A 14,123-nucleotide genomic window follows, 5' to 3' on the forward strand; every position below is an offset into this window, starting at 1 on the left:
CTTTGTATGAGTCCATACATAATATTAGAAATTTAGAAAAGGGCTCTCGTTGAAGAAAGTCGTTGACTTTGATGTAAGTGAGTTAATAAGTTGCTAACATTCGTTAAGGAAAAAAAAAAAAAAAAAAAAAAGGTTGGCTTACCAAACATAAGCCCTATATTTTCTATATGGTTTTTTTTCTTTTTTTTTTGTTGATACGCATGAATAATCAATCAGTCTGTCGTCCTACTTGCTGTGTTTTGCTTATGCCAAACTCACAACAGTAGTTGTACTCTTAGATTACACAGATTTTTACTCGTATATATGAGTTTATTTAGATATTATACTATGATCATTCGAAGGTGGAGAGGGATACTTTTGTTCATGTAAGTGCGATAGTGGTCATATGTCTATCGATATCCCGACACATGAGCCAAGGTGCGTTCCCATGCCCGGATCCGATCGATCCATCCATCCATCCATCCTTCCCTCCTTCCCTTGTCTCGTGATCGCTTGACGGAGAAGCGTTTGGATTTATTCCCAACACCAGCCTTGGGATCCTTCCTCTCTGGTTCATCCCGTGGCGTCCCAACCTCCCCACACGTGAATCCCACCTCCCCTGTTCGTTTCTTCCCATCCCTTCCGCCGCGAGGGAAACACCCAACTCCGTACTAACCCGTCCGCACGTCCGCAGGTTGTCGTGGGGCCAGCCACGTTGCGATCCGGATCGTAAGCATGGCTGTTTCCCGCCTCGAGCGAGACAGGGGATCCGTTACCATAGTCATTCTTCCTCTTCGCTTTCTCCTCTCTCCAAATGTAATCGATCGACAGCGTTCGGCGAGGGAACGCTCTCCTCCCTTTCCCCTTTCCCCCTACTCCGGTGCGACCGCTCTCCCCTCGCTGCGAAGAATCGAGCAAGGGGAAAGCCAGACCCCCTCCGCTGCTTCGCCTCGATCCGATCTCCTTGTGTTGGGATCCTGATCGTTAATTCGATCGATTCTTCCACGGAGTTTCGACTCCGGGTCGATGTGATACTGGGCATTCTTAGGTTTCTTTTGCGCTCGCTCTGCCGAATTGGCCCAACATGCCCTCATTCCTGCCGAGATGTACTTCCGGGAAGGGGAAGGGGAAGGGGATGGGGATGGGCAACGGGGGCGGTGATGGGAGCGGCAGGACGCATGTCTACTTGAACGTCTATGATTTGACGCCGGTGAACAACTATCTCTACTGGTTTGGCCTCGGTGTCTTCCACTCTGGGATTGAAGGTGTCTTAATTCGTCCCGATTTAGCATTATATTTGATTTATTGCTTACATCTTTTGTTTCATGCAATTCCTATTTCTTCTAATTAGGTTGCTCGGTTTTGGAATTCAACTCTTACTCTCTTTCCTTTTTGGTCTTTTTTGGTGTCATGTCGTTTTTATGATTCATGTACAATTTCTACCGACAATTACATAAATTGAATTACAATTTAGGTTCGACAATTTCCAACAAGTATATTGGTTAATTTGTGACGTAGGATTCTCTGATGACAATGTAATCTTGGATTGGTTTATGCTTAACACTTCCATTTCACAAGGCTAAGAAGATGTGCAGCGTGAACATGTTAAGTTGGTGCGCTGTAGCTAAGGTAAATTATGAATATTATCAATCTGTCAATTCGTATTAATTGACTTTTTTATTTTCTTGTTGAAAGACTGGGCATGAATTCCCTTGGACCAGTGCTTTCAAAAGCACTAGGCATAAGGCACCAAGGAGTCGAGTCCCTTATCATCTGAGATGGTAGGCATTCACCTAGGTGCTCTTCGGAACAAAACAAGATGCTTACTGCACAAATATTGAGGATAAAGATAATTATTGCAAAAATAATTGGGAGGTAGGGTAGCAGCATGACAACGATATTTGTAAGCAGATTGTCGAAAGAAGGGGGAAGGGAGGAGGGAGGGGAGAGAAGTGGCACTATGGTTTATGGTTGTTGGTTGCTGAGAGTAGAGAGGAGAATAAAAGGGAGAGAAGAGGACACTGAGGGTGACGATAGTGGGTGTTGGCGGTTGATACAGGAGAGGAAAAGAGGGTAGAGGGAGATAGGATCCGAGGAAAGAGAGGACAACAATGGTGGGGATGCTAGTACTCACACAGGAGAGTGGAAAAGAAGAAGCAAAAGGAAGAGAGAAGAAGGCGACCACGGAGAACCACCTGTGAGGATTGGGAGAAAGAAGTGGAAGGAAAGAGGGAGGGAAGAGAACAAGAGAGGAGAGATGTAGCTGATGGAGAGACGGAGAGGAGGATACGTGGCCAACGGAGGAAAGTTGGTAGTTCGGATCAGGTTGGAATTGGTTGTGGATAGGCTCCGAGGAAGACCGGAGGGGAAGGGAACTGGGTTTGGATTGGGTCTTGATGGGAACTAGGTTTGGACTCGTGTGAGGGATAATTGAGTTTTGATTTGGCCAAGAGATATTTGGGTTGCTTTGGGCTAGCCCAGGTTTGCACTTTGGACACTTGGTACCGCAAATGAGGTCCTTGCTTGGGCTTGCCTGAGATGTCCAGTACCTCATCTGAGGTGCTCGCCTATATAACATCCAATTAAAGGCCCGTCATCCAGGGAGCCTCACCTCATCTTGTTTGAATGCCTAGGCAAGCAACCAAGTGCCTCTTGACATCACCGTTTTGAATTGCTAGTCTACTTGAACAAGTTGGTTTACTATCACCCCTTCTGCTAAACAATCATTATCACTCCTTACGGAGTCTATTGTAGTTTATATTATTTCTTTTACTACCATTTCTATGGAACTCCGGCATGATCTTGTGTTTATGCTACTATGTTGAACTGCTACTTACGAATTTTTTGCAATCACATTAGCATTTAACAAGCTGTTAGAACATGAATCTTGTATTTATTTTGCATAAAACAAATGTTGTTTATTTTCTGAATTTCTCACAATTAGCTTGAACATATAGTTCTAGAGACATCTATCTAGAATGTGGGTTGATAATTAACAAATTATGGGTCTTTGTTACAATGTACACAATTTTAGCTAATACTTTGACAAACCTGACAGGCTTCATGTTGATTTGTTGTCCTGATGGAAATAAGCCATCAGGAGTGTCATAGTTTTGAAATTTTCTTGATTGGTGCAAGTTGCATATAAAACAACGTTTTCCTTTATATCTCCCCAAGAGTCATACTTGATTATGACTTTTTTTTATAGCTTGTTGGTTTCATCCTGCTCTGCTGTTCTTGTACCTTCTTCCACTCTATTTTTTAGCAAACATTTACTTTCACTTATAGTTCACGGAATGGAGTATGGATTTGGAGCACATGATTACCCAACTAGTGGAGTCTTTGAGGTAGAACCAAAAAGCTGTCCTGGTTTTATCTTCAGACGTTCTGTGTGGCTGGGCACTACTGATATGTCCCATTCAGAATTCCGCTTATTTATTGAAGATGTGGCTGGAAAATATCATGGTGACATGTATCATTTGATCATCAAGAACTGCAATCATTTTACAGATGAAGTTAGCAGGCATATAACAGGAAAGCCTATTCCAGGATGGGTGAATAGACTTGCCAGATTAGGTTAGTATCTTTCTTGAAACATGTTTTCTGGTTCCAAGGGAATTCGGTATTAATTCATGTGGTGATTTGGAAGTTTCAGGATCATTTTTCAACTGCATTCTCCCTGAAAACATTCAGGTTACTGCAGTCGGACAGTTGCCGCTTCATCCAGCTTACTCTGGTGAGTTTGTAAATCATGGCATATTTTGTAGTTTGATTTTCCTGCTACGACAACAACTCATGCAATAAATGTCGAGATCTTATGACCATCCTAATAGTTGCATCCTAAAAATATAATAGCAAAATGTTAATATACTGAAATATAATAACAGAAAAACAAAAAATGGTTGCATCCTAAAACATTATGCTCTTGAGGGCCTGAGAATAAGATGAAAGGAATAATTTATGAACTTGGCATTTGAAGATTCTTGTGAGGGATAAAGAGGAGGGAAATAGATTTATTTTTCCTTGTTAGCAAAGGAATAAACAACATGGTAACAAGTTTTGGTAGGATCTATTAGCTAGTTGGTTAGGCATCTTAACTTAATAACCTATTCCTTGTATAAGTTCCAATATAATTCACATTTGTGAAATTATGATGCAACTAGTGCTGTCCGGAACCTTATCCATGAACGAAATGGGATCAAAGTCTAATTTCATCATTCACCTCGGCCAAGTATCAACTATGTTGACTTAATCTTATTGTCCTCTGTTGTTTCATTGCTTCTCCAAGTCATCGTGTATCGGTTACCTCAATAATTTTTTAAAATTATTGCTAATACATCTCATTACTTGGTTCTTTTTCTGGACTTGGTATTTCAAACTGGTGAATATTTTAACCCAGAAAAGTTCATATTCAGTGTCAATTTTGTTGTTTAACCATGCTTATAATATGGAACATATCATTTGATGACCGAGTTACATTCTCGCATGCAAAAAAAAACTTAAATTGCTCAGGCCTACAAACAAGAGTATTTTATTTATTATTGTAGCACATTGTTTGATGACTGAATTATATTCTCACATGCAAAAACACTTAAAAATTGCTCTGACCTAAAAACAAGGGCATGTTATTTTTTATTCTAGCACTATGGAACATGCTTGGTTCAAGGAGTCGGTCATGTGCTTTTTTGGCTATCTTGTGAAACATACAGAAAAGCATTGAATTTAGGATTAAAAACTAGATATATTTTAATGGAGTAGAATTTGGAATCTACAGATTGTTTCTTTGTGTCAGTAAATTTGTTTTGCTGTCCATTCTTTCTCTTGTTGAACTCTCTATTTAACTGTCATTATTTCAAATATGTCGTAGTTCTAATGTGTCTGTTCCACAGAAATGGTTGTAAACATTTGCATAGGTTGGTTTCTCTTTTTCCACAGCACGTAACTCACTATCAAATTTTTAATATTTAAATATTTTCAGAAGATGGATCAGATTCATGTGCATCCTCGTTCGTAGAGGCAAGTGAAGAGGAAGATGCAGATCATCACCTTCTAAAGAAAACAAACAGCGACTTCGCGCATGCAAATGATAAGACACTGAGGCTCGGTAGAGATGTCATGTGACCCTTCTTTTGCCTGCCGCTTAGTCTCTGTGTCTGATGTAACCAAGAAGTTAACATGTACGCTATTGTTTCCAATTAATCCTTCCTTATTGCGTGACTACTCTCTTCCCAAGTCTTCACATCGACTGTATTCCTAACAGTAGCGTTCTTTTGTAATGTATGAAGCGCGGATCGGTGCCTCCTGGTTTTCCTGTAGCATTTTCATGTACGGAACTTGGATTTGACTCGTGCTGCGGCTGTTTTGTTTATCGACTTGTGGCTTCTTTGAGAAGTAATGTTCGTTGGTTGGTTGGTTGGTTGGCCTTCTCTCCGATAACATAATGATTGCACAACGACAAAAGGCAAAAGCGTTGTATTATTGTGTTCAAATCAACAACACAAAAACAGCTATGAAATATCATAAATTAAGAAGATAATTCCATAATTCTCCTCCGAAGCTGGATCGCATCCTGTGATTCAACTCTAATCTTCTTCCTAACGTCGAGACTAAAGAGATCTGATCCATGGTTGGTTTCATAACACATGAGAGTTCACCAGACCAAAACCGAACCCAAAGCCTAACACTTTTTCCCTGATAAAAAAAGTATATATTAAAAAAAAGAAAGAAAGAAAGAACCAAAAGTCCTGATTGTGACAATATTAATTCATTTATAATTCTTCCCGTTGGCCAATGATTGACTTAGCTTGGATAGAGTTGCAGAGCCATCATCAGGATTAGGATCAAGACGGCATGAAAACAATGCATCCAATAAGTACATTAAAAATCCAAATATAAATCATGATGAGCTAATATGCCTGGTTTTTTTGCGCTAGGAATGGGACCAATGTCACGCAAGGGAATAGAACGTATGTGTCCCCGTCTGGTGATAAGCAACCACGGGATGTAAGTCCATTTTAGGACATCAAAATGTCGGGAGGGCACCCCAACCTTAACAATCCAATCCATGGAAGGTGTACTTAATGTATGACCACCATGTCATATATTATTTAGACATCGATAAACAAGTAGATAGGTAGCCACAGCAGATGTGAGCCTAATGGCTAATGTAATTGGAAAGGAGCAGTTGAGCCACCTCCTCCGTCACTTGCTCTGTCCTTTCCCAGCTTGATTGGCTGTTGGGATGTCAAGCCCTGCAGAAAAGAAGACGAGAGGAGAGGTATCCTCGATCACTTTCAACAGTCTTTGGGCATGAAACTAAAGGAAGCTTACAAGACGCACAGGAATCTCTTGCGACTTACCAGTGTGTCACATGGCATCACCATGATTTCCCTTTCCATTCCGCACCGAATCTCTTGTTTCTCTTGCACCAATCCTTATGATCCATGAGGTCGATACTGCTTAACATTAGCTCTGACGAATGACTTAAATCCATCTCATTTTTGGATTTGAATGGGTTTGGATAGATGCAAGTAGCTGAAGAAACTCAATCTGCTCTCATCCCTACTTAAAGATCATCTAATCTCCAGGGACTATAACCAAACAACTTTGTGTCGAATGATTTGGACTTGTGAAATGTATGTTTTTGATGCCTGAGCTCATTCTGCAGACAATATCAGGTCTGAACAGGTGACGCTGCAGTCAAAGAAGATAAGACCCAGTGGAGAGTTTTAGACGAACTTCATATGACGATGCATCTAATCAATGCATCGACGGTTGACGGTAGCTGATTGCTTTAGTTGTATCAATTCCTCTGCTGCAATTCTTCATGTGTCATTTCATTCATGCATCCAACTGTTTTCACCTGAAGCTATCTGCGTGCATTCGTCGTCTTTCTTTCGATCAAAAGCTTAGCATCTTTGCAGACTCGTGAGACGTCAAATTGCGGATGATATGATCTTAGAACAAGACACAGTCTAATTCTCTTCCTCAATGTTATACTTGTGTTCTCCCAACTCTCCTCATCCCCCTCACATGGAACTCTCATGCACTGCAGGTTACGTCGGAGGACCTGTCGATTGATGTAACTACAACATGCAAAGTCAATATGCTTATAGGTCAGAAGACCTTTTCGCCAGTGCAATATGCTTGTCCGTTCCTCGTTGTCTTCTGCTAATAGAAATGGTCACCATATAAAATGGAGGTACACTGACATGGCCACTGTTTCTAAAGAGAGGTTGGGGGATCGTTTTCAGCATCCATTATGAGCTTTGCGTGGACTCATCTTCCATGGACTTGTCAAGATTCTTTGCTTCCTGATATATGGTGTAAGAAAGATTGTGAAGGATGCCATTGTGAAAAGGATGAAACTCTTGCAGTTTTAGTTATGGTATTGCGGTAGCAAATTTTTCCTCTATTAACTAACATGATGCGTGTAGTGATGTTCTTGGTATAGGGGATGTCATAATCACATAAATTGTGTACAGATCATTGAATTCTTGAAATGAACAAATGCATGCTACACGTATGTTTGGTTATATGGTCTCACAAGTGTTGACATATTTTATTGTACTTGTTGGAATCACTTGTACAAATGTGCATTTACTCGTACCCTACGTTTGAATTTTGAGATTGGGAAGAGTAGATGGCGACGACTGCTTCCTAATTCCTGATTGCAGACAACACCATGATCAGAAAAAATGCATCGCTGAGCATGAGCCCAGTGTTGACTCCTAGTTGTATCCAGAACTATTCTTCTTATATCAAGTGCAAAACAACTTTGATTTTGATTTTTTTACACGAGTATAAATCTGATCACTAGAAGTATATCTGAAGTTTTGCAATGGTGTACCCAATTGCAACTCTGAATGCAAAGTTCATGACCTGATAAACCATCTGACACTCGAAAACAGTCTCCCTTTGAATTGCAGGAAATGTGAGTGAGCCAACAAAACTAATTGGCACAAGTTTCGTATGTACCCTATTCTTATTGCATGCTTCCCTCAGCCATACCGAGCTGAGGGAAAGTGATTTGTGACCTAAATGAAGAGCTACGTCTCACCTATATGGCCGTACTTACGTGTTGAGAGAGAGAGAGAGAGAGAGAGAGCCACCCATAGTATGTGAGCCTCTTGAACACATGATCCCGTAAGCAGTGGTTGAAACATGCAAACAGCAGCTCAGTTAATCGTTCGTTCTATTTGTGATACTGACAAAGCTTGTAAATGCTGGACTGCAATCAAATCCACCATTTCCATCAACATGACAGTGATAAAACTAGACATGCATGACTGTAATGATCAGTTTCCACCATCAAACATGAACCGAAGCTGATTTAAAATCACTAACTCATGGATGGCGTTCGAAAGCCAAAAAGGCAAGTGCTTAAAGGTTCAGTTCTGATGCAACAGCTACAGTGTGCTCTATCATTTTACTAAAGATGAAGATCTAGATCTTAGTTGCTGTGCATATCGATATCAGATGCGTTACTTGTCGACGTCTGCAACTCCCAATCAACCTCCACATTGTTTATTCAGAAAAATATTCATTCCTTCGTGGAGATCACACCCCTCCATCTTCCTATTTATACCGTTCGCTCTTCCACGCATCTCTCCACTACTATCTATCTAGTATCCATCTTCTTCACCCTGCTGATGGATCTTCTCCTTCTCTGCCTTCTCCTTATGTTCGGTTCTGTAGCTGCTCAGCCCTCTCCGGGATACTACCCCGGTTCTTTATTCAGGCCTTTAAGATTCTACCAAGGCTACAGTAATCTTTGGGGTCCTCAGCACCAATCAGTCTCCCAAGACCAATACTCCCTAACGATATGGCTTGACAGCAGCTCAGGTTCATCATCCTTGACGCTTCTTATGCTCTCGCATGCATATAGTATCCATTTAGTTGTTTCATACTGTGAGATGAACGAATCGACAGGTAGCGGATTCAAGTCGACTCGCCCATACCGAAACGGCTACTTCGCTGCTTCGATCAAGCTTCAGAGTGGCTATACTGCAGGAGTGAATACGGCCTTCTATGTGAGTGTGGAGGTCGCCAGACTCAACTCTTGACGCTGAAAACGCAAGCCTTTTCTTACTTGGTTCGTCGACCACTTTGGTTGTAGCTGTCGAATAACCAGGCTCATCCGGGGAACCACGACGAGGTCGACATCGAGTTCCTCGGCACCACCTTTGGGAAGCCCTACACTCTCCAGACCAACGTGTACGTTCGGGGCAGCGGCGACGGCAGGCTCATCGGCCGGGAGATGAGGTTCCACCTCTGGTTCGATCCCACCGCCGACTTCCACCGATATGCAATGCTCTGGAACCCCGATGAGATCATGTAAGTGCTTGTGCTCACCCGAGCTCATAGAGTTCGTGTCACCTTAGCCATGAAGATGAGAGACGAGGGATGATGCACGGCGTCAGACACTACAAATCTTTCGCACTGATTCCTTGGTCGTTCGTGTTCAGATTCTTCGTGGACGATGTGCCGATAAGAAGGTACGAGAAGAAGACGGAGGCGACGTTCCCCGATCGGCCGATGTGGATGTACGGCTCCATCTGGGATGCGTCGTCATGGGCGACCGAGAACGGCAAGTACAAGGTGGACTACCAGTACCAGCCGTTCGTGGCGAGGTACACCGACTTCAAGATCGGGGGGTGCTCGGCGTTCGCGCCATCCGGTTGCCGGCCGGTGCGGGCCTCGCCGTCTGGCGGCGGCCTCAGCCCGCAGCAGCGCGCGGCCATGGAGTGGGTTCAGAGGAACCACCTGGTCTACGACTACTGCCAGGACTACAGCAGGGACCATTCTCTCACTCCCGAGTGCTGACCAGCTCGTTGGAGATGGTCTTGGTCGTCGTCGTCGTCCTCCCTTCGCGCTGTTTCCATGCTTTTTAAGTGTTTCTTCCTCCATGGAAGGGGCGCCCTGCTACTGTGTGTCAGTTGCGGAGGCGTTGTGTGGCTGTACTGTGCGATACAATTGCTTTGGGTTGCTTAGACACGAAGAAAGCAACATAAAACATATAACAAAAGAAGCATATGAAAATTCCAGTCTTACATGCTATGTAAGACTGTTTGGTATTTATTGCAGCAGAATAAAAAGATCAAATATTAGTCTGTTTCTGCACACAAAAACATCAGCCATAAGCTTTAGTAGCGAGACACCGAAGAACCGAGGAACTGGATCAAGGTAGGTTTCGTTTCTCTTGCAGATTGCACAAGAGATGAGCATATATCTTCTTCTTCTTCTACTACTACTACTTCCATCCCAACAAAATTGTTTTGTGGCTGCCATTCTTTGAAGTTTGTTCCTTAGTGCAATCATCTTCCTTATACATACCATTGTTGTCTATAAAACATGATGGATGGCATTATAATTGCGAGCCCATTAAATATCTCTTAAACAAGTGGTATCAAAGGCATATGATCAAGTTGAATCAGCGCATGTATTCCCAGATAAGGGAATGGACACACAGAAATATTGCCTCGCTGTTTCGATATATTTTACAAGTACAATAAGAGCTAAGGTTGGATTTAGTTTACTACAGAACAAGAATCAAGAAAAAGAATAAAAGGAAAACAGAAATCGGATTTTAATTTTATTTCATTTTATATTGATAGAATTGAGTCATTTTTATAGCGCAAAGCTCTCAATAAACTTGGCCAGAAAATGTCAACCATTTAATTCAATATCATCGGAGATGGTGATCGAATCATGACAATAATCTCCTTAAATACAGAGATAAGACTGTATACATCGATCAAAGATCTCAGCACTCTCCCTCCGAAGCAATTCTGTGTAATGTTTGCCTAGAGCAACACTGAAACATGTATTTGGTTTAGTGCCATTTTGACCTCTTTGTTTGAGAGAGAGAAGAGAGAGAGAGAGAGAGAGAGAGAGAGAGAGAAAGTATGGTGTATATGTACAGTACAAGTCACACAACCTAAGGAAAAATCCAGCAATAAGCCATCCAATTCCAATAGTTGATCACTCAGCACTCGAGTCTTAAACATGTATAATCACGTCTTTCTTGGCATGAAGACAGAGCATGCAGCATACCGAAGCAGCAGATGATGTAGAATTTAGTACTTACTACTTAGTTTGCACACTTGATAAACGAGAACAGGTCCGGAGTGCATGAATTCACAGCAGCGGAATCAAAGAGTAGAATAAGATGAAGACAGATCACGAGTGGATCAAACAGGAAATGGAAGGACACAACATTGATCTGTTGGCTTCGTTCCAGTGGTAGTGCTCAGGATCTGCTCTTGAATGGGATGGCTCTGATGACGATCTGGTGGTAGAAGGCGGCCAGGGCAGCTCCTATGAACGGACCGACCCAGAAGATCCACTGCGACGGCAAGAGGAACATGAAGCTGCATCAGATTCGTGGTAAAAGTTGGCATCGAAAGCCTGAGAGCTCTCTGTGTGTGCGCATCTCCTACTTACGTGGTCATCCCATGCGTGGTCCTTGTTGTAGATGATGGCAGCTCCCAGGCTGCGAGCGGGGTTGATGCCGGTGCCGGTGATGGGGATGGTCGCCAAGTGAACCAGGAAGACGGCGAATCCGATGGGCAATGGAGCAAGGATCTGTCGCGTGCTCATCGGTTACAAGCAGGAAATGAACACAGGAGCGTGAGTCTCCAAAGACAGACGAGGAGCACTTACGGGGACATGGGAGTCCCTGGCGTTACGCTTGGCATCGGTTGCAGAGAAGACGGTGTAGACGAGGATGAAGGTGCCCACGATCTCGGCGCCCAGGCCGTCACCCTTGGAGTAGCCGGCGGCCACGACGTTGGCTCCGCCGCCGTTGTTCTCGTAGACACCCTTTTGGAATCCCTTGACCACGCCGGCGCCGCAGATGGCGCCCAGGCACTGCATCACCATGTAGAAGATGGCCCTCGTGAGGGAGAGCTTCCTCGCCAGGAAGAGCCCGAAGGTCACCGCAGGGTTGATATGGCCACCTGCCCAAGAAACGCGAGGGAAGTTTTTGATGATGATAAAAGCTGAGTGTCAGAACAAGAATCAAAGTAAAAGCGATGGAAATAGCCAAAAATAAGGAGGGATGAGAAAGAGGACCAGAGATGCCGGCGGTGCAGTAGACCAAGGCAAAGATCATGCCTCCAAAGGCCCAGGCAATTCCTTGGATGCCCACGGTGGAGCACTTGCTGCTGGACTTGACCACCCCCATGACAGTGAGGATGGTGATGTAGAGGAAGAGGAAGGTGGCCATGAACTCGGCAATCCCAGCCCTGTAGAAGGACCATGACTTGAGCTCCCCGGGCTCGAACAGAGGCGCCAGTGGTGGCTCCTTGTAGTCCTTCTCCTGGCTCTGAGCTGCTGTCCCAATGGGCTGCCTCTCCGGGAACTTGTTGGCTCCAACCCTCACATCCTCCTCCTTCCCCTCCATCCTCTCTCTCTCTCTCTCTCTCTGCAATCTTGTGAAGCAATATCAGAGGGCAGGTGAAGGCATTGAAGGACCGGACAGGTGGTTTTATAGAGATAATGGAGGCAGAAACAAAAATGGTTTTAATTCACTTACCATTTTCTAGTCAACAATAATAGGATTTAGGTAGAAGAATCATCATTGAGATTTAAGATATACGCAGATTAATTAGAGCTAAAGAGGCCAGAAGGGTAAAAGGATTCTTTAATCTACAAAAGCTACTTGTGTTTTCATTCTGAAAATTGAAATAGACGGCTCCCCAGAAAACACAAGTCTTCAGGAACCACGAAAAAGAAAAGATGGACGTGTGTTGTTCATTCTTATCCTTCTTCTCTTTTCCCTTCCTCCCTCTCTGTGTATCTGCAACCATGCACCATTTCCTCTGTTGCCCGGATTCTAAGGTGCGAACCACACAATACATCTCTCCCCTCTTTCTTCGTGAACCCTTGATTTTATCCTTTTAAAAATAGGAAGAATTCTTTCAGAAGAGATTGTATATAACCACAAAGACAAGAGATTATCAAGCAGCAAAATACCAAAAAGATAACAGAGGCCAAAATGCTTTTTGCTCCCCATTACTTCTCAGTTGCCACGAGGGCCACAGAACAGCTTATCTTGCAACTTCACACTCACACCATGTTTATTACCACATCCATTATGAAGACAAACAACTTTTGTGTATGTCCATTATCACTCTCCATACCTACATATTTAATGTCCTCATCGATGTGGCCAGTACCAGGATTCGAAGCTATGAGAATCGAACGCAAGAGGCCATGAATTAAGTAGCGAAGGGAAGATTTAGCAGGCATGATAGATATATGAAGCGAGAAGCGCAGGTCGGTCGCGGCGCCGGCGAGGAATGACCGCTTCAGAAAGCCACTCACCCCCATTATTGTGACGGTGGAGAAGGTGCATTTTGTCCACTTGGAGGGCTAGTAGTTTCCATCATGTTCTTCGCATAGTATGCCTTTTTTCTTTTTTTCCCTTCTTTTTGTGAAAGCTAAGTAGCTTTCATGTGATGTGTGCAGCAATCGGACTACTGTGGATCGGGTTAGAGGGGTAACAATCAAGTGAAGAATCTGAGAACGTGATTAATGCAGATCTCATGGGTTTATCTGTACTAGCTTTCTTCGTCGTCACGTCGCCTCCTGGAACTTGATGCCGGTAGATGGCCGGAGATAGAGACGAAGGAGTAACTGAGTCAGTGTCATCGTTGTCGTCCCCACTCATCGTCGCCTTAAGCTAGCGGAGCCTGGTCCAGTGAGTGTGGCGGTCCAAGACAACGAGTAAGCGCCATGGCATGGCAGGTTACAGTCAAAGCAATGACAGTGCATCTTCTGCGTATTCTGAAGCCCGTGTGAGACGTACCGCACCAGATATCACGACTCAAGGCATGATGACACTGTGAGCCTCTTCCGAAGCAACGCTACCGTAACATGACTTGAAGTCCCTACTCGAGTGAGTACGAAGGTGACGTGGCTGGCACACAGAGGACGCGAAGGGCGGGCGCTTGATCGGAGCGGTGATGTCGCTCTCTGAGTTCCTCGCACGGATCATGATGCGGCAGCGATGCTTAAATGGTTCAACTGTGATTTCGCAATTATATATATATATATATATATTTCTGTGGGTATATATATATATATATATATATATATATATATATATATATATATATATATATATATATATATATATA

At 43.4% G+C, this 14,123-nt stretch overlaps 3 protein-coding genes and 1 long non-coding RNA gene across 7 annotated transcripts; 2 read left to right on the plus strand and 2 right to left on the minus strand.

The window, feature by feature from the left end:
* Positions 1–574: 574 nt before the first annotated feature.
* Positions 575–5,347, plus strand: LOC103973262 (deSI-like protein At4g17486). Of its 4 annotated transcripts, none has more exons than XM_065108908.1 (4): positions 575–1,244; positions 3,268–3,555; positions 3,629–3,715; positions 4,961–5,347. In XM_065108908.1, exons 1-4 carry the CDS (start codon positions 1,064–1,066, stop codon positions 5,098–5,100), a joined length of 696 nt encoding a protein of 231 aa, XP_064964980.1. In that variant the 5' UTR covers positions 575–1,063; the 3' UTR covers positions 5,101–5,347. The 4 variants fall into 4 exon arrangements, with proteins under 4 accessions (XP_064964980.1, XP_064964981.1, XP_009386044.2 ...); XM_065108909.1 differs by having other exon boundaries at positions 578–1,244; positions 3,635–3,715; XM_009387769.3 differs by having other exon boundaries at positions 581–1,244; positions 4,958–5,347.
* A 485-nt stretch (positions 5,348–5,832) lies between these two features.
* LOC135611712 (uncharacterized) lies at positions 5,833–6,604 on the minus strand. Its single transcript, XR_010486632.1, has 2 exons — positions 6,339–6,604; positions 5,833–6,230 (listed from the first exon to the last, which is right to left on the minus strand). It is a non-coding gene; the product is annotated as an uncharacterized LOC135611712 (long non-coding RNA).
* Positions 6,605–8,573: 1,969 nt separating this feature from the next.
* Positions 8,574–10,055, plus strand: LOC135612519 (probable xyloglucan endotransglucosylase/hydrolase protein 32). Its single transcript, XM_065108907.1, has 4 exons — positions 8,574–8,823; positions 8,911–9,011; positions 9,098–9,315; positions 9,447–10,055. The coding sequence occupies exons 1-4, from the start codon at positions 8,631–8,633 to the stop codon at positions 9,802–9,804; spliced, it is 870 nt and encodes a 289-aa protein (XP_064964979.1). The 5' UTR covers positions 8,574–8,630; the 3' UTR covers positions 9,805–10,055.
* Positions 10,056–10,919: 864 nt separating this feature from the next.
* Positions 10,920–12,452, minus strand: LOC103973264 (aquaporin PIP1-2). Its single transcript, XM_009387775.3, has 4 exons — positions 12,055–12,452; positions 11,644–11,939; positions 11,425–11,565; positions 10,920–11,326 (listed from the first exon to the last, which is right to left on the minus strand). The coding sequence occupies exons 1-4, from the start codon at positions 12,383–12,385 to the stop codon at positions 11,231–11,233; spliced, it is 864 nt and encodes a 287-aa protein (XP_009386050.2). The 5' UTR covers positions 12,386–12,452; the 3' UTR covers positions 10,920–11,230.
* Positions 12,453–14,123: the final 1,671 nt, after the last annotated feature.

This window comes from Musa acuminata, chromosome BXJ2-5, assembly GCF_036884655.1.
Source record: "Musa acuminata AAA Group cultivar baxijiao chromosome BXJ2-5, Cavendish_Baxijiao_AAA, whole genome shotgun sequence".
NCBI lineage: Eukaryota > Viridiplantae > Streptophyta > Magnoliopsida > Zingiberales > Musaceae > Musa > Musa acuminata.

Coding starts and splice junctions, on each gene's coding strand:
- LOC103973262 (XM_009387769.3), top strand. CDS start 1,064: ATGCCCTCATTCCTGCCGAGATGTACTTCCGGGAAGGGGAAGGGGAAG. Junction 1,245..3,267: donor CTTCCACTCTGGGATTGAAG/GTGTCTTAATTC, acceptor TTTCACTTATAG/TTCACGGAATGGAGTATGGA. Junction 3,556..3,628: donor GAATAGACTTGCCAGATTAG/GTTAGTATCTTT, acceptor GTGATTTGGAAG/TTTCAGGATCATTTTTCAAC.
- LOC135612519 (XM_065108907.1), top strand. CDS start 8,631: ATGGATCTTCTCCTTCTCTGCCTTCTCCTTATGTTCGGTTCTGTAGCT. Junction 8,824..8,910: donor ATGGCTTGACAGCAGCTCAG/GTTCATCATCCT, acceptor ACGAATCGACAG/GTAGCGGATTCAAGTCGACT. Junction 9,012..9,097: donor GAGTGAATACGGCCTTCTAT/GTGAGTGTGGAG, acceptor CTTTGGTTGTAG/CTGTCGAATAACCAGGCTCA.
- LOC103973264 (XM_009387775.3), bottom strand. CDS start 12,385: ATGGAGGGGAAGGAGGAGGATGTGAGGGTTGGAGCCAACAAGTTCCCG. Junction 11,940..12,054: donor CTGCACCGCCGGCATCTCTG/GTCCTCTTTCTC, acceptor TTTCTTGGGCAG/GTGGCCATATCAACCCTGCG. Junction 11,327..11,424: donor ACCACGCATGGGATGACCAC/GTAAGTAGGAGA, acceptor TTGCCGTCGCAG/TGGATCTTCTGGGTCGGTCC.